At 39.2% G+C, this 23176-nt stretch overlaps 4 protein-coding genes across 4 annotated transcripts; all 4 read right to left on the bottom strand.

Annotated features, from left to right (window-relative positions):
- Nucleotides 1-3870: 3870 nt before the first annotated feature.
- Crys (Crystallin) lies at nucleotides 3871-6797 on the bottom strand. Its single transcript, XM_017070652.4, has 2 exons — nucleotides 6695-6797; nucleotides 3871-5647 (listed from the first exon to the last, which is right to left on the bottom strand). The coding sequence occupies exons 1-2, from the start codon at nucleotides 6701-6703 to the stop codon at nucleotides 4256-4258; spliced, it is 1401 nt and encodes a 466-aa protein (XP_016926141.3). The 5' UTR covers nucleotides 6704-6797; the 3' UTR covers nucleotides 3871-4255.
- A 6101-nt stretch (nucleotides 6798-12898) lies between these two features.
- On the bottom strand, nucleotides 12899-14889 carry Or33c (Odorant receptor 33c). The gene is given in 2 exon segments (NM_001328603.1): nucleotides 12899-13322; nucleotides 14147-14889. Coding segments are annotated over 2 exon segments (1167 nt in total).
- Nucleotides 14890-15244: 355 nt separating this feature from the next.
- Nucleotides 15245-17430, bottom strand: Or33b (Odorant receptor 33b). The gene is made up of 2 exons (XM_017078454.3): nucleotides 16703-17430; nucleotides 15245-15814 (listed from the first exon to the last, which is right to left on the bottom strand). The coding sequence occupies exons 1-2, from the start codon at nucleotides 17428-17430 to the stop codon at nucleotides 15403-15405; spliced, it is 1140 nt and encodes a 379-aa protein (XP_016933943.3). The 3' UTR covers nucleotides 15245-15402.
- Nucleotides 17431-17675: 245 nt separating this feature from the next.
- Or33a (Odorant receptor 33a) lies at nucleotides 17676-19958 on the bottom strand. Its single transcript, XM_017087358.4, has 2 exons — nucleotides 19607-19958; nucleotides 17676-18300 (listed from the first exon to the last, which is right to left on the bottom strand). The coding sequence occupies exons 1-2, from the start codon at nucleotides 19873-19875 to the stop codon at nucleotides 17886-17888; spliced, it is 684 nt and encodes a 227-aa protein (XP_016942847.3). The 5' UTR covers nucleotides 19876-19958; the 3' UTR covers nucleotides 17676-17885.
- Nucleotides 19959-23176: the final 3218 nt, after the last annotated feature.

Genomic DNA, 23176 nt, shown 5'->3' with positions numbered 1-23176 from the left:
GCTCAGAGGTTTTTCTTTCTGTTCCCCTCAGCATCGGTAATATAATTATGTCCAGAAGTTTACAACGACAGTAGGAAAATACATATTTTTCATTTACATCAGCAGCTGTTTATTAATTTATAGAGCTGTCAGAATTGGTTAGCTATAAATATTTGACTTGGTTAATTTTCACTTTTAATTTATCGGTAATTTTAAAAGTCCACTACTGAAAAAATTGATCATTTTGCTCAAATCATATCTATACTGATACAAAAAAATATTTGATATTACAACTGACCAATCTTAACTCAGCTATCTGATCAAGTGGCTTACCATTTTTATTTTATACCAAGTAAAGCTCTTTTAGCGATTAGTTGGCATATATTAGATTTGGCTATATTAAGACTATATTTAAAGGTTGCATTTAGATAAAAAGTATAAACAAGAGTTACATTGAACAAATTTGAAGCTGAACTTGCTGATCATTTTAATTTAATTTTGAAAACAAGTCTGACATTAAAAAATATATATAAAAAGAGATTTTATTTAACATGAAAAAAATTAAAAAGAAAATTAAAAACATTGTGACAAAGAGGCTAAGCAATGGGCACATTTAAAGTGAAACTCCTTATATCATTTATTATCTTGTAAAGAACCAATGTCTTGTATAACACCCAATTAGTGGAAACCACACGCAAGGGGGGTTGCTGAATGCGATTACCTGCCAATTAAGTAATATCTAAAATGAGTTATAAAAACTTCATAACCAGATAGATCGATTCGCAGTCGCTCTCTAACGTTCTGAATCTCTCTCTGGGCTTCGGGGAATTTCCTAGCGTTAATTATTAAGCGGCGTACACGTGATGGCAATGACTCTTGCTATCGGTTCATAGAGATCAATGCAAAACAGATACCCAGTTTCTCAGACCTCTCAGCACTCATATTGCGTCAATGAGTGACGACATCGAGGCGGATCTTGAAAGATTCCTTAATTTTAGTCCAAAGTTCGGGTTTGTTTTGTCCCTGAAATTGTGCAGCAACCCCGTTCCCGATTCGAATTCCGTTATGCCCCCGTTTTTCGAAATCCGTTGCGTGTTGATTGATTTTATACGAATTTCCGATACACATTTATTAACAATTCAAATTGCAAGTTAAAGTTAAAAACTCAAGGCAAAAACAACGTCAAAAGAGAACGTAGTTTGAGAGTCAGCGGATGTAAAACTGTTTGGTTTAAGTCATTGCTCCGTATCGGCTTAAGCTGTGACACTAACCTATGAGGTGAGTTCAGCTGTCCACCACAAATGGCTGGAATGAATTTTGATTCATAACATTTATTTTCATTTTGGCTGTAAATCTTCATAAATATTTGATTTTCGTCGACTTTTTTTTTTATCCCTTTACTTGTCTTCAAAAATATTTGATTTTCTTCGACATCTTTTTTGTTTTCCCTTTACTTTTCTTGCAATGTGTCTAGAAACTAAAAGACTTGCAAAAAATTAAGATTTCTTATCTGAGGCTTTCGCAAATGAAACCGACTTAAAAACAAGAAGGGAAGTTAACTTTGCCAAGCCGAATCTTGTATACCCTTGCAGGTATAGTTAATAAATTTAAAAATACAAAAAATGATATTCCCATTAGCATAAGATATTTATTTCAGAAAACACCGAAGATATAATTTGTTTCATATTATTTTCCCACCAATTTTCCGATCGTTCCTATGGCAGCTATATGATATAGTCGTCCGATTTTGATAAAATTTAATTCCAAACTCAAAACTAATTAAAAAATGTTATTTCCAAGCTTAGGAGGTTTTATGTTAAAAAACACGAAAGATATAATTAAAAAAAATTTTGTCCGATCCGGCTGGTTCCGACTTATATTTTACCTGCAAAAGATATAAGACTTTTGGGAAAGATTCAGCCCGATAGCTTTAAAACTGAGAGACTAGTTTGCGTAGAAACGGACGGAAAGACGGACAGACGGACATGGCTAGATCGACTCGTCTAGTCATGCTGATCAAGAATATATATTCTTTATGGGGTCGGAAACGTCTCCTTCACTGCGTTGCAAACTTCTGACTGAAATCAAAGTACCCAGAGGGTGTACAAATTAAGTATGATTATTATATATTGCAGTGTTCAAATTTATGTTTGTTACGATTATTGTTATTATACAGGTACGACTATTATATGGACCAACTAATTTAAGTACTTAATCACCATGTTTTGTATCTGACCAATTTCCATTTAATACTTTTCTGAGGCTTGCCAGGCACGCAAAGCTTCTTCGTTTAAATCAAATACAGAAAATGAGTGATAGTTGTAGGTGAACAATTTCCCATATCCACGAACAAGGTGATTCGGTGCAGTTTCATAGTGAACAGTGAGTCCAATTCGGGAGCCCGTGGCATTTCATCGGATTTCATTAAAGTCGAGAGACCGCGGAGATGGGGCAGCGGCCAATTAAAAAGCTGAACTTTCTTGGTGTTCCCTCTCATCATGGTCAAAATCTTTTTTTTTGAAACTGCAACGGAGTCTGGAGGTTGAAAAGGATTTTCGGGGTGATGGCTGAATGTTAAGGGGGTCGCTTACTAGCTTGTCCGCTTCGTTTTTTTAGCTCCTCGGATTCGGTTTTTGTGTGCTTCCTTGTTTGTGTCCCACGGACCTGACATTCGCAGCACAGGCAAACTGTTTTTCAGTTTTCCGGCTCTTGTTTTTCTTTTCCCGCTTTCCTTTCTGCCAATGTCAGCCCATTGTCGAGCCGAAGGGCTTAAGGGAGCCAGGCTGCGCTTTTGGTGAACTTTTAAGTGATTTCCTGGCGAAGGACTCACGGGCCCAACATGCACGACAGCTGCAAGTAGCTCACCATGACTTTGGATGTCACTTGAGCTGGGGCCTTATTTAATTTGCAAAATTTTGACGTAAACCGGTGTTGATGCTGATAAATTCTGAGTGAACCTGGAGGAAAATCTGCCTTAAAAGTGCAAGTCTTCAATTTAAAAATTACTATTAAATGTTTATAAAAGTATGCAATGAAAATAGAAACATCGACTTTCGTTGCGGCTTTAGGACTTGAAACGTATTGTTGCATACTTTTAGACATAAAGATGAAAAGTGATTTCAAAGCTCTGGTGATTTCTGAGGTAAAGGTAGGGAAAATGCAAGAAAGATAATATTTCTATCCAAAGATGAAAAATATTTCTGATTTTTAAAAAATAACCTGAATATTTTTTCTTTGATTATTATCTACTCGTTTAAAAGCAAGTATGTTCTGGCAAGCAATAAAGAATCCTTTCTTGGCCACTTGGAAAATTCTTAATCGAACTCCTTCCCACCTGACCGCAATTTTCATTGGCCTTCGACGGGTTTTCATTACCTTTTGCCACTTTGTTATTGCATTGGAGTCTTAAAAACCTCATCCAAACTCACCACCTTACCCCCACGAATCCACTCAAGTGCAACTTTATTTTTAAGTGTATGAGAGACAAACTTTATGGAATGGAGAAGGAAACTTTTCCAGCATTTTCTCTCCGTCCTCTCCAGAGTGTTTATTATTAAAAAAATTTGTAGCCATTTGCTGCCCTAAAGAAACTTGGCTCCAGGCTTTATGGCCAAGCTGCGTGCACACGTGTCCATGAAGGTTGAATTGTGGGGTAAAAAACTCGTGTGGGAGGATGAAAACTCATGTGGAGACTGCAGCATCCATGGCCAAAGTGTCAGAGTCCATGAAAGGCGATTAGGGTCAACTGGCTTTGGCTAGTTGGCCAGAAGGAGTGAGCAAAAACCCCAAACGAAAAATCCTTGGCCACCTGTGGATGGTTCTCAAATCTGCCGGGCAGTTAGCCACACTTAATTAGAAGTTGCCATAAATTAAGTTACGAAAACGTTGTCCTTCATTTGTAAAAGAGCGTGCAGATTTCCTACTGCAGCCTTTCCTGTATATTCTGGTTTCTTTTTTTTTTACTTTTTCACATTGATGCAGTTGACTAACTATTAAGTTACACAAAGACAATTAAACTTAGGGCTAAAGTTAGCTGGAAGAAAAGCGTTAGAGCTTGGGTTAAGTTCTTGGCAAAGTTTGCTGTATGCGTTAGTTGAAACAAAAAGCTGAGAGAATCACCAAAATCCCCGATTCTAGGCTAGTAAACACAAGATTCGATCTAGTTTCTTAAGGGCTAAACATATTCGTGGTCCGGTTGGCAGATCGCTGAGGTCGCTGTTTGAGTTTCGTTTGAGTTCAGTTGAAGATTTGGTGGGTAGGTCCTGGTCTCTGAGGCTTACCAGTTCTTTGAGCGACGTTCGGCGCTGTTGGAACGCAGCTCCTCACTCTCCCGTCGGCTGTCCTCGCGGTCATCCAGCCTGTCCAGCTGCCAGAGGTCGTTGTTCAGCAGGCGACGTCCATTGGACCAACTGAGGGCGGCTCCAGCTCGGGCGGCATTGCCATTCAGCCGGGTGGTAAGCAGTCCATTGAGGTTTCCCGATTCCAGGAGCAGAGGCGAGCTAATCAGCTGGGCCTGAACGGTGGCACTCGAGGGCTGGCTGAGGATCAGGGGCTGGGAGCTGCGATCGATGGTGATGCGTGCATTGGGCAACTGGCGCCAGGCCTCCAGATCGCGTTCCCTGGTCAGCAGGGTGGTGGTCCTCGAGGAGCTGGTGGTGGCGGGCAGGCGGGAGGCCAGCAAAGTGGGTGGGTGCGAGACGACGGTGGCCTGGATGCTGGGCAGGCTTTGGGCCAGAAGAAGGGTCTGCTGGTCGATCAAGCGCTGGTTCTGGCTCTGACGACGCTCAGCTTGCTGGCGGCGATCCTCGCGATCACGCTGCTCCCGATCCCGCTGTTCCCGTTCCCGCTGCTCCCGATCCCGCTGCTCTCGCTCCCGGAGTTCACGATCACGGAGTTCGCGCTCCCGGAGCTCCCGATCCCGCAGTTCCCTCTCCCGCTGCTCTCGCTCGCGTTCCTCCCGATCACGCTGCTCCTGCAGGCGCTGGAGGTCCCTCAGTTGCTGTTCCTGCTGCAGGCGCTGCTGCTCCTGCTGTTGAACCTGCTGCTGGAACTGCTCCATGAGCTGCTGGGCCTGGTTACGGGCCTGGGTCTCCGACTCCCGACGACTCTGGGCCTCCAGCTGCAGTTGGCTGGCCTGTTGGGCCTCGGCCAGGGACTGGGCCTCTGCGATGGCCTGGGCAGTGAGACGGGTCTGCAACTCCTCGAGGCTGTTGAAGCGGGACGACGATGACGAGGAGGCGGCGATCCTTTGCTGCTGCTCATCCAGACGCTGCTTGGACACGATGGCATTGAAGCCACTCACATCGTCGGCCGTGTACTCCACGATGCGACGGGTGCCATCGGGCTCGATCAGGGAGTACTGACCCTTGACCAGGTCACCGTCGCGCTTCTCCTCCTGCCGCTTGTCGTCGCCGGTGAGGGAGTCCCTTACATCGTAGGCGAAACTGTACTGGGGACGGGTGTCGTAGTCCTCACTGGAGTTGGGTGCCAGAGTGGTGGCATCGTCGTCGTCTCCGTTGTCATCGCGGCTCAGATCCCCGCGCAGTTGCTGTTGCTGCTGCTGCTGAATGCTGGAGGATTTGCCGAGCTGGCCAAGATCGATGGGGCGCAGGAAGGCCGAGTTGGCCACGTTGCAGGTCAGCAGGCTCAGGCAGAGCAACAAGTATGTCTGGAAGCGAAGAGGATTCACACAGGACTCGAGTTAAATAGATGTCCGTTATAAATCACATTCTATTGGCCTCATCAATTTGTCATTCCACAATGGTTTTCCATTTTTTACTTGTTAGTTGCAAAGGGTCATAAATTAAAAACGACAACGAGCGATTCATGTTGCTGAACAAAAAGTGGTGGGGATTTGTTGGTCTGTCGGACTCTATTGGCTGTCAAGTGTGCAAAAAGAGACAGCTTAGATGTCTGGAACAATACTACAAATTACACTGATAACTAGCGGAAGTTATTTAATATTTGTATTCCAATTATAATATTTGGTTTAAATAGGAATCGGTCTTTATATATTATCCTAAACCATATTGAATTAAAAATTGTTCTTAGCATTTTCATTCCTTTTTTTTGACATTTTGTAAGTGAACCTATTGTAATCATTTTGATATTTAAAGAAAATGAATTATTATTTAAAGAATGTTTTTTTAAGGGGTGTACTTTCTGTGGAACACATATCGAAAGAAAATAGTCAAAGAAAAGCAACTGTTGTTATAAAAGTTCTATTGAGTATCAGCTTGGCGTCGATAAGATGAGTATCAAATTAATACCTTCCAAAGTATTACATTTAAATTAATTGGCTTAAAAATAAAACCACATATTTAAATTCTAGACCCTTTAGTATAAAAATGAAACTGTAAAGTATAGGCTTTATATTATTCTGATCTTTTTTGGGTGCATTAATTTTAAAACACTTATAACTCTGAAGTATATATACACACAAGATTAAGAATCCGTTCTATGAATTGTGTTCCTTCCCCTATTTCATAGAGTGTCTGACCATCTTTACCCCAACTAAACCCTGTAGATTTCCATTTGGCTTATGCTGATTCTCTGGCAATTTAAATTGGCCTAATACGCTTTGCTCTTTATCGTTTTATATTTTTGATTATCCTGATTTATGGCCCCAACTTCAACTTGGCCGGATTTACATGGCAGCAGAACAACAAGGGGGCTCGCAAAATTTATGGCCGGCAGCGGTTGACGGAAAACTTACCCGTTTCATGGCTGCTGACGTTAAGTATTCGACTAGTTGGTTGCTGGTTATTTGTTTGGCTGCTGCTGTTTGCTGCTGATGGCGAACTGATGCCACCTCCAGCGCCCACTGGCCGTTTTATAACGCCGGACAAAAAGGGCCATCGCCAGAACCTGACCACACCTGATATGCCGGTGCCCAGCTTTCAAATTTGTTTAGTTAAGGTTACAAATGACCTTCCCGAGGCGTACAGATACAGGTGCAGATAGATCGGAGCCGCAATGCAGAGCATTCACTTTTTAGCCACCGCTTCACTGGCAACGCACTAAAAATCGTCACCCACTGGCCCAAAACGATGGGCTAGATGGGATAGAGGAAGGAAAACTGGGTGGCGCTTATGAAAATGGTCAGCAAACATTGCCTGCGGAAATTGGAAATAGGCCTGCACCGGAGACAGTCTTTGTTGCGCATTGGTCTCATGAATTCGAAATTTTGTAATCCCTCATCCGCCCGAGATCCGATTGCAAAATGCTGGAAACAAGGCATGAAGGGAAAAAAGGGGGAAATTTGATAGCTGCCCACAAGAAAAAGAGGCGCCAGGCTGGAACGGTCACTCTAATGGACTTCCCCTGTAACCAGGCACACTTTATCGATTATCTCGATTCATTATCCGACAGGTTTTGCATCATGCGTAGTAACCAGAGCCCTGGCTCATTTGTTGTCTTTTGCGGAGATAGTAAAAAGTGCAGACCTCGTCGGCGGATGTGGCTTCTGGGGGGCTTTCCTGCTCTTACGCAATGCAGGTGATTTATGATTAGTAGAGAGGAATTTCAAAGATCAATATATTTTTGGATATGCCACAATTTCTGTAAGAAGTAAAGGATTGCAGTAGTGCTCTATTTAAGTGTGACATTAAGAACTTAGACACCTAGAACGTTAATACAATAGCAATACAAATCAAGGTCTGAAAACAATCGTTATTTGAGATTTTATTTTTAAAGCCTAATATGATTTGGTTGCATTTTGTTTTTCAATTTGGTATAGTTGTGGAAACATTGTGGATGGAAAGTGTGTTTTTCATAATTTAATTCATAATTTCTGCAAAATTAATGCATAATTTCTTTCTAAAATATTTAATGTCTTGGGGCAAGTATAACATCATTAAGGTAGTTCGATAAATATCTTATATAAACTCGAAAAGCATTTTATGAAAATAATCGAAATACTAATGATACCTATGTATATTTAAAGCTCTCTTAAAGACCTGACCTTGTTGGTTTGATTTACATAAACCATTTTTACAGAAATATTTTACAAGATTAAAGCGTTCAGCCTTAATGTACTCTTCTATGAGACACTCATATATGAGTTAGACATATTAATGGGGCCAAGTTGAGTCGGTTCAGGATGCGGCACTGGGACAACCAAGCATGCTAACTCTATCAGCTGCAAAAACAAAAGTAGCGCAACAACATGGGCTGGAACATCTGTGTCAGTGCGTATGAAAACAAAAAGAAATCTCCAACGTGGCCCAAACAAAGGGAGCCCCAACAATAACAGGAGGCGAGCCAAAGGAAACCGAAAGCAAAAAAGGCAACTGGCTGGAAAAAATTGTCATGCATGACTAAAATACAAGAGCAAGAGCTGAAGTGCCAGTGCACAGAGAAAACACAAATAACAAGTTTGGTTCTCTGAAAAATATAACTCTTAGATAGAACTCAACCTTATTAATGATTGTATTAACTAGAAGAATTACAGTTTGCAAACTAAGTATATATTTTGTAGTAAAAGGGGATGATGGTAGGGGAAGTAAACTTATGTTGCAGTATAAATTACGTTCTAAGAACTTGATTGGTTTAAACTTGAGAGCTAGCTTATTCGTTTTTATGGATATTAATATGTTTTTTTTTAAGTAAAGAATAATGTTAACTACAGATTGTAGTATGTGTAACAATGACTAGAACTACATCCAAAAATCTTGTTTGTTATAAACTTGAAGTAAATTTAATTATTTTTAAGGATCTTTTATTGTTCAAAAAAGAGTGTAGTAAAAGATCTAAGTAAATTTTTATTTTTAAGATGAAATTAATTAATTTTTCCCAGTGCAGAAACTGCGAAAAAAGCTAAAGGCCTGATCCGCTCTGTTATTCATGCCGTGGAGCATAGTTTTAGGCGCCGCCAGTTCGGTTGTCCAACATGTTGGACACTTTTCCAGCATCCCCCATGCAACACCATTTCCCACCCTCTTCCCCCTCGCCGGCTTTGTTTGTCTTTGATGCGCGTTTTCCGCTTGTTTTTCTCGCTGGACGGGGAAAATTGAATGCTCAACAGCCGACAGTCGGCCACGTTGTAATTGAGTTGGCCGAGTGGAATGGGAAAATAGTTTTGCCAATTCCGACACGAATCGCAATGCAGCTGTACACGGAAAATCCCTATCCCAACGCCAAGTCGGGCCAATTTGCCAGCGGGTAATTAATCATTTTTCACTTTTTCACTCGATACAGAAAATGCGCTCAACGATTTCTCACAATTTGCAACTGCCAAAAGGCAATTAGAGTCGACACATTTACTGTATTAGCGTTCATTAAATAATCAATTGCTATTGCCACTGCAATTCCAATTACGTTTTTGTGTTCAACAGTAAAGCTTGTATTTATTTGAACTAAATTGAAGGGCAATATGGTTGCAAATTGGGTTTTAAATCGTTAAAGTTATTCGGTTCCCAAAACTGAAATGGAACATGGGAATGCAAACTGGTTTGTTTGTTAAATTGGGAATAATTGTGTTTTATTAATTGCATTTTTGGGAATAATGGGGAATTGTTAGATATCAAAATGGTTCATCAATAGATTTTCCTATTGTGGCTTGTGCTGAATATTAGTTCAAAAATCAACACAATAGAGGCAAAACAAATATATTCCCGTCTTGTTTTCCAAGTGATTTGCGCCAAAGCTGAAACTGTGGCAATTGCATTTCTCTGCATTAAAATGGAATATTGCATATATTATCACCGAGCATAAAACTTTGTTGACTTTTCGAGAAAATGCAGATGCGAAACAAACCAAGCAAAATGCAACGAAAATTGTGATTGCTTCGGATCGGCATCTACATTCCGAATACCGCAGGGCTTGGCAATCAAATAGTGTTTTTCGGTCAGGGGGGCAATTCAATCTACGGCCAGCAAATCTGGCTTTATTTACAGCAGGGCCATGGCTTTTAGGCCCGGTGTCACCAATGCCAAAGCTCTGATTGAGTGGAAGCCTCTTCTGGGCCTTTTTAGACAGACAGCCCCGGTTTGGTTGAGTGTTTCAATTTATTTTTCATATTTTTGTTTAACCGCTTTTTGTTTTACTTTCCTATTTCAGGCGGGCGCAATTCCCCCGGTTCGCGTTCGCAAAATGCCAAAAGTTAAAATAAACAGTCGGGCGGCGGGAGGACCAGGAGAAAGGAGAAAGGAGCCAGCAGCCAGCAGCCAGGACAACGTGCAGGAAGGCAGGAAACACTTGAAAAAGTGTGCCAACAATATTTCTGCCATCTCTCGGCTCGGTGTCTGTGTGCTTTTGTGCTATTGAAAAGGAAATGAATGGCAGGCAGAAAAAGTTAAATCACCTCCAGCAATTGGGCCTGCTGTGGCTCCCGACTTTGGATGGGTCTATTGGGTGGTAGGATTGCACGGGTGGAGAGCTGTATTTCGAGTGCTGCTCCCTGGGGTGGCGTATGCGCAATATTCGCGCCGAGGCCTCTAAGCTGCGGCCTGAGCACCGACATTTGTCGCATTTTCCACTGTTCTCTGTGTGATTTTATTTTATTTTATTTTTCGCATTCTTTTTCGATTTTGTTTTGTCTTTCGATTTCTATTTGCCGTGGGAAATTGCTTTCAATAATGACGCAAAGTGTTGCTGGGGGCACATTTTAATGGTTGGTTGTTCGCAACGCGTTTGACAGACAGGACAGCGCCATCTGAAGGCGACAAACCGTACTGAAATACACGGAGAAAAATGTTATTGAGGGGCCAGCAAATAGCTTTATGTATTTTTAAAAATAGCCACACAGAGAGAATTATTCAAGTTCATTGTTCTTGAATTGAGAACATTCGTTCTTAAAAACAGTGTAAGTACATTTTGGTATCTATGTTCTCAATATTAGAACGAAATGGTGAGAAGAGAAAAGTTAAAAGTAATCACTAAAGACTGGACTAATAGTTGAGATATACAATATAAATACCGCCATTTCAACTTGATTCAGGCAAAATAAAAATATTTTCAACTTAAAAAATTTCATTCTATTTTTAAGAACATTTTCTCTGTGCAATAAATGTGTTTTTTATCTTCTAACTTAAAATTGCCTATTTGTATCATACTAAAGATATTCTATTTTAAGGTAGGTATATAAATATTTATTTATTTATTCCCAGGTTCAAAGGCAATTAAAAATTTACCTATAACCAATGTTACTTATTGCAGCTATAGCTACTGTGGGCTTAAGCTACGTTTAGTAAATAATAATTTACATTTTTACATTTTGACTATGTCCAGGTTTTAAATGAGATGGTATCATTTAATTGCATTTAAGAATGGCATGGAAGCTAGGATATTTAGGGTGTTAGGAGTAAGAAGTTCAGACGGGTTTGAGGGTAGGAACTTGTTTCTTTACGATTTTCTCTGCAATTGTCAAAAAAATCTTTCGCCTTTTACTAAGGTATATAAATACAAGATTTGAATAAAGCATAAAACAATTTTCTTTTGATTTAACATTTTGAGTGTTTAAAATCAATTCCTATTTTACTGATCAAAGATTGTAAAGTTTTATATATTATAAATCATAATTTATTATATTATTAAGAGTATATTAAAATATTTACCAGTGCACCCGCCAATACTTCAGGCAATTTGTACGCACTCATTGTGGCGTCGGCATCAATAAATTGCCACGGGCGCGGTGCGAATCCTTGCGTGTCCTTGGCCACGCTTCATCTCACTCCACTTCTTGCCACGAGTCCTTGGTCAAGTGTGCGCCTACATTTGTCGGCGCCTCTTTCCTGGCCACTTATGCAGCCCGATGTCCGTTGCACTTTTCCGGCATGCAACGCCAAGGGCTTTTCCTCATTTGCATTTCGGACAAAAAGCTCGAAGTCCGGTGAAATATATTTTAATGTATTTTTCGTTTCCACGGCAGCATATATTCGTTGCGAGGGAGTTTTCCGTTTCGAGATGCTATCCATGTCTCATCTTCACAACATCCAAGTCGATTCATTCAATCACATTCACGGCTGCTTCGTTCAATAAAAAGGATTAAGTATCTTGCCATAATTAAAATAAAGGATTGAACACCCTAGAACAGGTTTTATTAGAACAATTTCGAAAATTCGAAGTTTTTGGAATCCAGAATGTATTTTTTAAGCCTACCTATTAAAATATTGTAAAGTAAGGGTATTCCCCACAGTTTCATAAGCTTTATCAAAGTAACAGCGAAGTGTAATGCAGTGGAAACATTTCAGAATTCAATTATTCCCGCTTGGTAAGAGTTTTAGTTAAAAATCAGCCATAAAATGTGCGTATGAGCTCGGGATGCTTAAAAATTGAGCATCGATTCGTTGGGGCTTTTAAGTTTGATTAAATTTCGACAGATACCAACAACTGAAGCATCAAAAAATGCGTTTGGATCACGTACACACTTTGGGGTGCCCCAAAATGGTCCTAAATATTAGAGAGGGTCTCTTGTCATAAGTCAATAAACAGACAAAATGAAAATGGTCGAAATGGGTAGACTCTGCAACTCACAGTGCTGCAAACCTATGAATTTAAAATCATAATAAAACAAATTCAAGGACGATTTCCAGACTTTGATAAATACAATTTACATGCATTTTTTTACATATTTTTCGTTGATTGGCATATATTTTTTAATTTAATTACAACAACAATAAAGCGACCAGGTTCATTGAGATTTATGAAAAGCTTACAATAACAAAATACACACGCTGAAATCAGAATAAAAGTTGTGTATACGTAAACAATTCATTTCATTTAATTTTAATGTGCCATTGTTGTTCGGTCGAACAATAACAGAATATCAGAGTGGCAAACTGTTTATTTGCGTATCGCGACGGGGCCAATTAATGAATTTTCATTTTCGCGCATTGATTGCTCCACTTTTGGCCAATTTCGGGGGGCAAATTCAATAACAATACGGTGGCCGGGGTAGCCGTTTAATTAACCATTGGCTCTATATACCTTTCACCCGCACCACAACGGCGAACAGGGAGTAGGCCATCTTCAGAGTGGCGAAAAAGGCATTTAAATTCAGCTCGATGAGCCCGCCCGCCTTTATGACTCGCCCCCTGGACCCCAGGGTCAGTTGGGTGAAGACGAGCAGATCGAACCGATGTTCCCGGGACTGATCGTACCACCTGCTGGAGAAGATCGCGTACGGCAGGCTCTGCACCTCCTCGGCCACCTCGCTGGCAAAGTAGCAGCTGGGGAAGAGCTGCATGCAGACCACCCCGAAGAAGACCAAGTAGTAGACCAGCGAGATGGTGTCGCCCACAAAGAAGAGCACGTAGGTCACGGTGATGCACAGGGTGGCACCACAGCCACCCAACTGGAACAGCTGCACCGGGCTGACGGTCTGAGCCACCAGGCTGTGGAATCTGAAAGATTGAAAGACATAAGATTAAGGATTACTATAATTAAATTTTAAGAATTTGAATAGAGCAGGAAACGTAGTGAGGATGAGAACCGGAAGTGTGTGTAAGGGCGACTACTATATATCTCTGCTAAACAGAAAAGCTGAACACTAATCGAAAGATATCGTTCAAAAGTTATTCCAAAGACTAGATTAGGTTTTTGCTAAAAAAGGAAAAGATTCAAACCTTTTTACTTTTGCTTTTAATGAAATATACCTCTTAACAAGAAAAAATAAAGTGAAGTTCGCACTCGAACATTAAAAAGTTATTATATCAAGATTTATCAAGAATACTTATTATATATTCGACCAAATAAGAAGAATGTGTAAGTTTTTCCTATTCGGCATAAGGTATAAAACGTATACTTTTTCGTAAATTCCTGGGTATGCTAAAAGCTTGAATATTTATCTAAAGCTTGCCGTTTCTGAAAAAACTCAGTTCCGGTTACCTAAACAAGTAATAAACTTTCTGTTTATCGCTTTAAATATCTACAATTTCCTGGATCAGGGGTCTAGTGCACTTTTAAATGATTGTTGATCAGATGTGAGAGTTCCAGTGTCATACATTTGTGATCATAACTGTGATTTCCACCAAGCGCCCTAATTTGTTGCCAAATTTGACGATTCATATTATTTCCTTGACATTAACATATAAAATGTCAATTTATCGCTTTTAAAATGTACTTCTAATTTGTTAGGGTCAATTCTAAGCCTCTAAGAACTCTAAAAAGTATTTATTATAAAGTGGAAAGTTGAAGTGTTTAAAGGGTTTTTAAAATTGGTTTTTACCTGACCAAGAGCTTATGCTGCTCGATGTATTCCAGCAACCGCTGATGATTACTGGCAGTTTCGTCCTCGAGGAATCCGAGTTGAGCCATCCGAATGGACCACAAATGAAGGTGCCCGCTTAGAAGACACAAGGTCAACGGGGTGTAGGTGTCGTTTCCCAGACCCTGAAAGCCTTCGACAAGCATGCTGATAACCTGATAGCCCAGGGCCGATGCAGCCATCCATTGATTCCTCTCCAAGTCAAAAGGGAAATACGCGGGGTATATGAGCTCCCAATTTCCGTTAATGATCTGAACGAAAATACCTAATAAGAACAACACGTACACCATACCGAAACTTATGTAGAGACATCGCGTAAAGCGCTTCGCATGACAGTGCACGTGATCCTGGTAGTATCGATGCTCCTGTTCGCTCGATACGAACTTATCCAGTTGTCCGATCAGAGATTCGATCTCCACAATCTCAGGCAAGTGATACAGGTGGGCCACATGCTTGAGACTGCAGGCAAGACAGGTTATGGACATGGATAGGTTCTTCACTAGTTCAGCCGCAGAAGGATGCAACAGAAGATGCAGCAGAAGGTGCAGTGGGAACCACAAGGTGACCAGGATATGCAGCGCCGCCACATAAAGCTGGATGGGTCCTGCTTGAAGACTCCTTGACTCCCTGAAGAATGTAGGTACTAGCACTCGCATGCAGAGCCAGAACGGACGATAAAAATGAACACTATCGATGATGACCATTGTTCTCCTAATGGATATTCGCTGCTGAGCTGGCAGCTTTTATGCAGTTGCCTTGGTAGATGCACTGCCAGAAATCACAGGAAATGCGATGACCTCTTATAATAGAATTTTATGTTTCAGTGGTTTAATTTATAGGCCAATATTTTGTTTTCTCGCTAAAAAGCTTTTTTAAAGAAAGTATTCTGAACTCAAAAAAAATGAGGTTTATAAACAGAATTATAAAGGTATATGCAACAGATACATTTTGGACGTTTAGTAAATATGATTAAAAAATTTAGCGGTTTCTGTGTAACTCCCAAATACTTAAAAAATATCATACTGGATTAAATTAAATACATTTCAAAACTGGCTTTATTTAAGCAGGTCATTTTTAGGTGCATTATCTACCGCTAAGCGGCATTTAAACGCAGCCAATGCAATTTTCATAAAGCTTCCGCTAATGGCCCCATTAGTGGTAATTAAAATAGAGCGAGTATGCAAATGAGTGGGCCAATGGTCCCACGGGCTCACTCATTATCGCAGCGACATGGCCAGTGTGAAGAAGGAGTAGGCCAATCGTACGGTGGCGAAAAAGGCATTCATTCCGATGCCAATCATTCCACCCGCCTTGATCTGCACCTCCGTCAGCGTTAGTTGCATGAATATCAGCATGGTGCGGCAATATCCCCGATCCATTCCCATCCAGTTGCTCGAATATATCGCGTAGGTCAACCTGCTCATCTCTACGGATATCAGAGTACCGTAATAGCAGCACGGAAACAACTCCAGTATCATGGAAAGGAAATACACACCGTAGTAAGTTACGGCAAAGTTGTTTTCCGCGAAAAACAAAATGTTGACGAGCGTTATGGAAATGTTGATGCCACTTGAAATAAACTGACCAAGTTGGGATATATTCATGGTGCTGCGCAGCAAATCCACGATTCTAGAAAGGCAACAAATTAGGTGAGATGTATTTTATAAATAGATGAGATGAGTTTTTGTAACTTTTATGATAAAAAAAATTAAAGTTAAATTGTTTATCTATTCCTTGCGATAAGTAAAATGTATATGGGCATTTCCAGGGGTCGCGAACGTACGTTCGTACGGACTTAGTGCAAATAAAAAATTGAAAAAAAATCTTTTCTGAAATTTTTTTTTTTGCTATTCGATAGCATTTTGTCAGTTCTTTGCTTATTGAGCTATCGTTTTCATAATATTGGCAAAAAACATGAGGTCGCGAACGTACACAAAATGGAAGTCGACTTTGGCTTACTTTAGTAAAACGCAAATATCTGCGAATTGGGAGGGAATATTCTAAAGCAATAACTTTACTTTTAAAATGGATTCATGTAGCTTTCATTCGAGTCTCTTCCCAAGGAAATATCTCCATTTGTTTTTTTTTATTGAATTAAGTACGGGTCGGTGTTGTTTTTTTAACAGTGATTTGAAATTTTTTTTGCCTTCTTTGGGTTTTTATCTTCTTATTAGATTGCAATAAGGAGATTTGGTAGAAAAAGTTTAAACAAATCATAAGTTTTCCTTGCGAAATAATTAATCATAAAAATGCCTTTAAAAGTAGCTAAAAATGAAACAAAGTTAATTTTTTCAGTTTTCAGGGAAATTTCTTTAACAACACAAATGAAATATGCTTTGGTTTCACTGAATTGTTAAAATATAGCCATTAATTTGTGAAAATACTCGAAAAATTCGATGATTTTGAAGATTTTTTGGTTTAGGTCCTGGTTGACCATTTTTCGGATTTGCCCATATGAAATGAAATTAAAAGCATGGCTTAAAGATTATCATAGACTAAAATACAAGAATATATTACTTCATTATTTTTCGGTGTTCCTCAATGCTTTCGATTAACTGCTTTCCGATTACAGCATTTGATTCCTTTCGATCTTGTCCTATTCTACTTAAACGCATTGCCAATAGTCGCACATGTCCAGCTACCACACAAAATGTCATCGGTGGATAGGAATCATTGGCCAGGTTTTGAATAATTGCCAAAGTTACTCCGGCTATTTGGTAGGATACACTCAGCCAAAACCGTAGCTCTGAGGCCTGCACATCGTATGGAAACCAGGCCGGATATAGCAACTTATGTCCACCACCGAAAAGAACCGATGCTATAGCCGAAACATTTGACAATCCATAGGCCACGAGGAAACTTTTCCAAATCAAATTCGCCTCACGTTTTGTGTTTTGATTAAAAAACTGGCGTTCCTCAGGACTTAGGGCTCGCTGATCCAGCTCTTTAAACAAGACTTCAATTGTTTTAATCTCTTCCAACTTCAGGCGGAAACAAACAAACTTAAAGCTTGCGAAGAAGCAGGCAGCTGTGATTGGTAGACCTTTGCAGACAGCACCGAGGGTTCTTTCCATAAATAGGCCGAGAATTAAATGAATTGGATACCAGAAAGTGACGAAAACTGTGATCAAAATATCCAGCAAGCGATTTAGGATGAATTGGCTTTCCAAGCCCAAAAGACGCCAATATAACCAATAGGCTCGGTAGATGTGTTCACTTCTGATAACTGGCGACTTTAAGTCCATGTTCGAAACAATTGTGTAGGTCCTGCGGAATTTCCACTTTTATACTTGGACTTGGAATTAATTTCAGTCCACCTATGTAACGCCCACCAATTTAGTGTCACTGTGGCAGACCTATAATTTTGGTTAACAATTCACACCTTTCCTTGGGTAACAATCGTCTTGGAAATTTTTTTATTTATCAGAAATCCTTTACCTAGACAGTTTTTATATTATTGAGCCGATTATTCTTGAGGGCGGCAGTGTAAATAAATATTTATGGGTTGAGAAATACAATTTTATTGATTAACGTTTGGTGTTTGGGTGTAATATTTAAAATTAGATAAATGACACGTTAATTTTATAAGTGCCTACAAGAATTCTATAGTTATTTAATGATATACCTATAACTTTTGTTGTTAGGCTTGGTTCAATGTTTATTTGTTTTGAGAACGGCTTTTAAATGTATTCCTGTACTCCTAGAATCGAAACGACATGGCTAATGTGAAAAAGGAGTAGGCCATACGGCAAGTGGCGTAAAATGCACTCATGTCGATGCCAACAATACCGCCAGCTTTAATATCCACCGGAACAATCATGAACTGCATTAGAATTATTAAGGTTCGTTTGTATTCCTTATTAGTCTTAATCCAGTTGCTTGAGAAAATGGCGTATGGTAATTTGTCGAACTCCATCGTCATCAGCGTTCCGTAGTAACAGCTTGGAAATAACTCTATAAACATGGCCGCAAAGAACACAGCATAGTAAGTCATCGAAAACTTGTTTTCCGCAAAGAAAAGGATGTTGACCAGCGTTATTGCAATGTTGATTCCACTCGAAAGGAACTGACCCAGTTGGGTAAGATACAAAATTCTGCGGAGCAAGGAAACTATTCTGAAAAAAACAAATTTCAGTTCATTAAATTGCAAATATTTAACAATAACAAAAACAAGAAAGGAAGTTAGCTTCGGCAAGCCGAAGCTTATATACCTTGCAGCTATAATTATTAAATCTAAGAAAACAAAAAATTATATTCCCAATAGTATAAGATAATATGTTAAAAAACACCGAAGCTATAATTTGTTTCATATTATTTTCCTACCAATTTTCCGATCGTTCCTATGGCAGCTATATGATATAGTCGTCCGATTTTGATAAAATTAAATTCGAAATTCAGAACTAATTAAAAAATGTTATTTCCAAGCTTAGGAGGTTATATGGTAAAAAACACCAAAGATATAATTTTTTAAAATTTTTTTGTCCGATTATTCCTATGGGAGCTATAAGATATAGTTGTCCGGTCCGGCTGGTTCCGACTTATATACTACCTGCAAAAGATAATAGACTTTTGGGAAAGTTTCAGCCCGATAGCTTTAAAACTGAGAGACTAGTTTGCGTAGAAACGGACGGACAGACGGACAGACGGACATGGCTAGATCGACTCGTCTAGTCATGCTGATCAAGAATATATATACTTTATGGGGTCGGAAACGTCTCCTTCACTGCGTTGCAAACTTCTGACTGAAATCAATATACCCTCTGCAAGGGTATAAAAAGCAAGCAAGAATGTTATAGTCGAGTGCCGCGACTATCAGATACCCATTAATCAGCTAACCAACTTCAAAACAAATGTACTTTTTACATTTTATCTACTTTACATCTTACACTTTTCTTTTTCATCTACTGGTCCGACTTGTACAATTTTCGGCGTGCCGGTTTGTATTGACAAGTGAAATGACATAAAATGTATCTTATCTGGGCGCTACAGTTTTGGGCGGTTTGTAGGCGTTGGATGTGCAAAACTCTCTAAAACAACATGTTTAATCCCAACTTGTTAGCTTTATCTTGAGGTCTATCGGCGGTTTGTGGGATTCAGAGTGAACGCGGAAACATTTTTTTTATATATTACAACTGTAGGGGCCACAGTTTTGGGCAGATTATAAAAAATTTTCTGAATCAATCTTGCGCTGCACAAGAATCTCTAGAATCTGACAGCCTAATCTAAACTTTTTAGGTTTTACAGTTTTTTAGCTCACAGCGTTGAACCGACATGGCTGCGGTTGGAAACGGTTCCTTCTGTGTATCTGTGTATCTAGTATATCGTTTTAATCTACGAGTAACGGGTAAAAAAATTAAAAGGTGTACAGTATGCCAAAATTGTTTAGATGTAACAGAACTTTTTTGAAGAGTTCTATCTTACTGCATTAGCTTCCTGTGATCCTTAATTCCTTCGATGAGTTGCATTTTATTTTCAGCCATTGATGTCTTCTCATCCTGCCCAATTCGACTTAATCGCATTGCCAAAAGTCTCACATGTCCAGTGACTACACAAAATGTTATTGGGGGATATGAATCGTTGGCAAGGTTTTCCAGAATCAACATACTGGACCCAATAGCCTGATAAGTGAAGCTAATCCAAAAGACTAGTGCGTTGGCTTGAACATCATAAGGAAACCAACCCGCGTACATTAAATTACGGCCACTACTAAATAAGCCAGCAGCGATGGCAGTGATTACCGCAGATGTAGCAGCCACTAAATAGCCTTTCGAAAGTGTTTGGGCCACACTTCGTGGATTTTGATCAAAGTATCGGCGTTCTTCGTCACTATCAGCTCGCTTATCCAATTCCTGAAGGTATTTTTCGATGACCCTAATTTCCGAAAGTTTCCATCGAAAGCAGATAAATTTAAAGCTGCAGAAGATACATTCTGCTGTGAAATGCAGACTCCTGAAGACTTGAACGACCGGCTTATTATACAGTCCAAGGATTAAATGCACGGGGTACCAAGTGGTGATGAAAAAGGTGATCACAAAATCCAGTAACCATCGGAATTGATAATCGCCCTCGACGCCCAAAAGTCGCCAATAAAGCCAATATGTTTTATAGAGATTTTTACTTTCGACCTCCTTACAGGTTGACTGCATGTTTAAAACACTTAGTCAAGCGATGCGGCAGTCTTTGCTTTTATAGAGTTTATTATACCCGTTACTCGTAGAGTAAAAGGGTATACTAGATTCGTCGGAAAGTATGTAACAGGCAGAAGGAAGCGTTTCCGACCCCACAAAGTATATATATTCTTGATCAGGATCACTAGCCGAGTCGATCTAGCCATGTCCGTCTGTCCGTCTGTCCGTCTGTCCGTCTGTCCGTATGAACGCTGAGATCTCGGAAACTATGAGAGTTACAATACTGGGATTAGGCACGCAGATTCCTGAGATTCCTGCGCAGCGCAAGTTTGTTTCAGCACAGTGCCACGCCCACTCTAACGCCCACAAACCGCCCAAAACTGTGGCTCCTACAGTTTTGATGCTAGAATAAAAATTTTAACTGAAATGTATTGTTCTCATCAATACCTATCGATTGACCCAAAAAAAAGTTTGCCACGCCCACTTTAACGCCCACAAACCGCGAAAACCTGTGACGCCCACAATTTTCATGCTAGATAAAAAATTTTAACTGAAATGTATTGGTCTCGTCGATACCTATCGATTGATCCAAAAAAAAATTTGCCACGCCCACTCTAACGCCCATAACGCTTAAATCTGTATACCGCCGGTAGGTGGCGCATTTTAATCTCGCTTTGCTGCTTGCATATCTCCATATAGCTGAGTAACGGGTATCTGATAGTCGAGGTACTCGACTATAGCGTTCTTCCTTGTCTTTTTAATGATACAGTCATGTGAAAAATGATAAGGACGCCTGCAAGTTACTAATGAACTTTCGTTCCGTAAAATGATTCAAACAGGAAAAAAGAATTTCACAGAAAAGTAAAATAATTTCATAAAGCAGAAGCAGCACAAGGAAGCTTGTAGACAAAAGTCCCAATAGTCCGAAACTGTAATACTATATTACAAACAATTTTTAAACTAGTTTGTATCTCCTAGTAATGTAACGTCTACTTCAATATTCGCAGCCGAGACATTTGTCAACCCCTGATTAAATTTCATTCAAATCCACTTTAAAACAGTTAAAACATTAAACAAGAATTATAAGCTGTTAAAACAGTTCAATTAATTTTAATTTTTAAGAATTTTGTTTCGATTTTTTTTTTAAACATTTAAGTAGTAATATTTAAAGTAGTCATTTTATAGGCATTTTACTGAAACGTACAAGGTGTCCTTATTGTTTTTCGCATGTCTGTATCTGTCTCGGGTAGGCGTAATTGTTGTCCTCGTAATTATATTTAATTACTCATACAATTATCACTTAATATTTAAGTGTGAATTTTGTGTGACGCAACAATAAAAAGCTTTACATATTACTTAAAATATAATCACATAGGTGTAGGACTAAACTAACTGATACTACTGTGAAAAAAATAATTTTTTTTCTAAAAATTATATGGAGATATGATATTTTTGTAGATCAATCGATAGGTGTTTACGAAACAGGTATATGTTAAGATATTTATTCTAGAATACAAAATTAGAGCACACCATCACACCAGATTTTAATTTTTTGTTCGCACACTCTCCTGGTGCACTTTGTCACTACGTGGTCTTCCGTCCACGGTGATAGCGTCGAAATCGCTTAATTTTACCTGTTACATACTTTTCCCCGATTACAATGTACACTTTTACTCTACAAATAATGAGTATAAATATGCCATATCTCGTTAACGAGTATTTATTTAAATTATTTAAACAATTCATAAAAAAAAGGCATAATCTTTTATCCTAATTTTAAATATAAATCGAAATGACATTGCTTGGGTTATTCTTATTGTTGCTATGAAAGTTATTATGCTGATGCCAATAATTCCACCAGCCTTGACGTCCACCTCTATTTGCATCATCTATGCAAATATCCAGTTGCTCGAAAAAATATGCATTTTGCGGGCCATTAAGCACCATGGTGACTAAGGTGCCCTAGTAACAACTTGGAACGAGATCCAAAACCACGGTTATAATGTACTCAGCATATCAGATGCTCACAAAAGTGTTTTCAGCAAAGAACATAATGTTGAATTGTAGAATATTGATTGTCTGGATACTTCTATACTTGATCTATCCCTATATTATCCAATTCCGCAATGGGAGTGTAGGATTATTTGGCTAGAAGTATAAACGCTCTTCTTCACTCATAGTTCGCTGGTCTAATTCAGTAAACAAACCCCCGATTTTTTTTATTTCCGGGAGTTCTATAGAAAGTAAATAAAATTGAAGCTGCTGCAAAAAGATGTTGCCGTGATGGGAAGATTTCTAAAGGTGTTCGCCTTCCAAAAGGGGCCAATCAATAAGTGCGTTGGAGACCAAAGGGTAACGCAGAAGCTGATAAGAATATCCAGTACGAATCAAAAAGGAAAATCGTCTTCAACACATAGAATTCGCCAGTAAAGCCATTAGGTTCTCAAGAGATTATACAAGCGGCCAGGATAATTATATTTTTCAAACAGTTAAGTATGACATGGGGCGGTTCATGTTTTTATTGCCAGTTTTGATTCAATTAATATGTAACGTTAATTACGCTGTTTGGCGTAGGGGTAGCAATTACCTATAATTATAATTAATTGGTGCCAAGCATTTTACACCTGTTCCTTGTAACAAAACACCCAAACACCTAAAGGGTTTTTATATAAATAAACATAAAACGAAGGCGCTTGACTTTTGAGTATAAGGCTCAATCGATTTTGAATAAAACATACTTTTTTTTTGCTGAAGCAACGCGTACTAAATGGGCAATAAAAAGTGCAGTTAAAAAGTGGAGAAAAAGTTGCTTTTTAATCTCTGTTGCAACTGCACGGACTAAGTTGCCTTAATTTGACATTAA

Source organism: Drosophila suzukii, chromosome 2L, assembly GCF_043229965.1.
Source record: "Drosophila suzukii chromosome 2L, CBGP_Dsuzu_IsoJpt1.0, whole genome shotgun sequence".
Classification (NCBI taxonomy): domain Eukaryota; kingdom Metazoa; phylum Arthropoda; class Insecta; order Diptera; family Drosophilidae; genus Drosophila; species Drosophila suzukii.
This window is presented reverse-complemented; position numbering and strand designations above follow the sequence as displayed.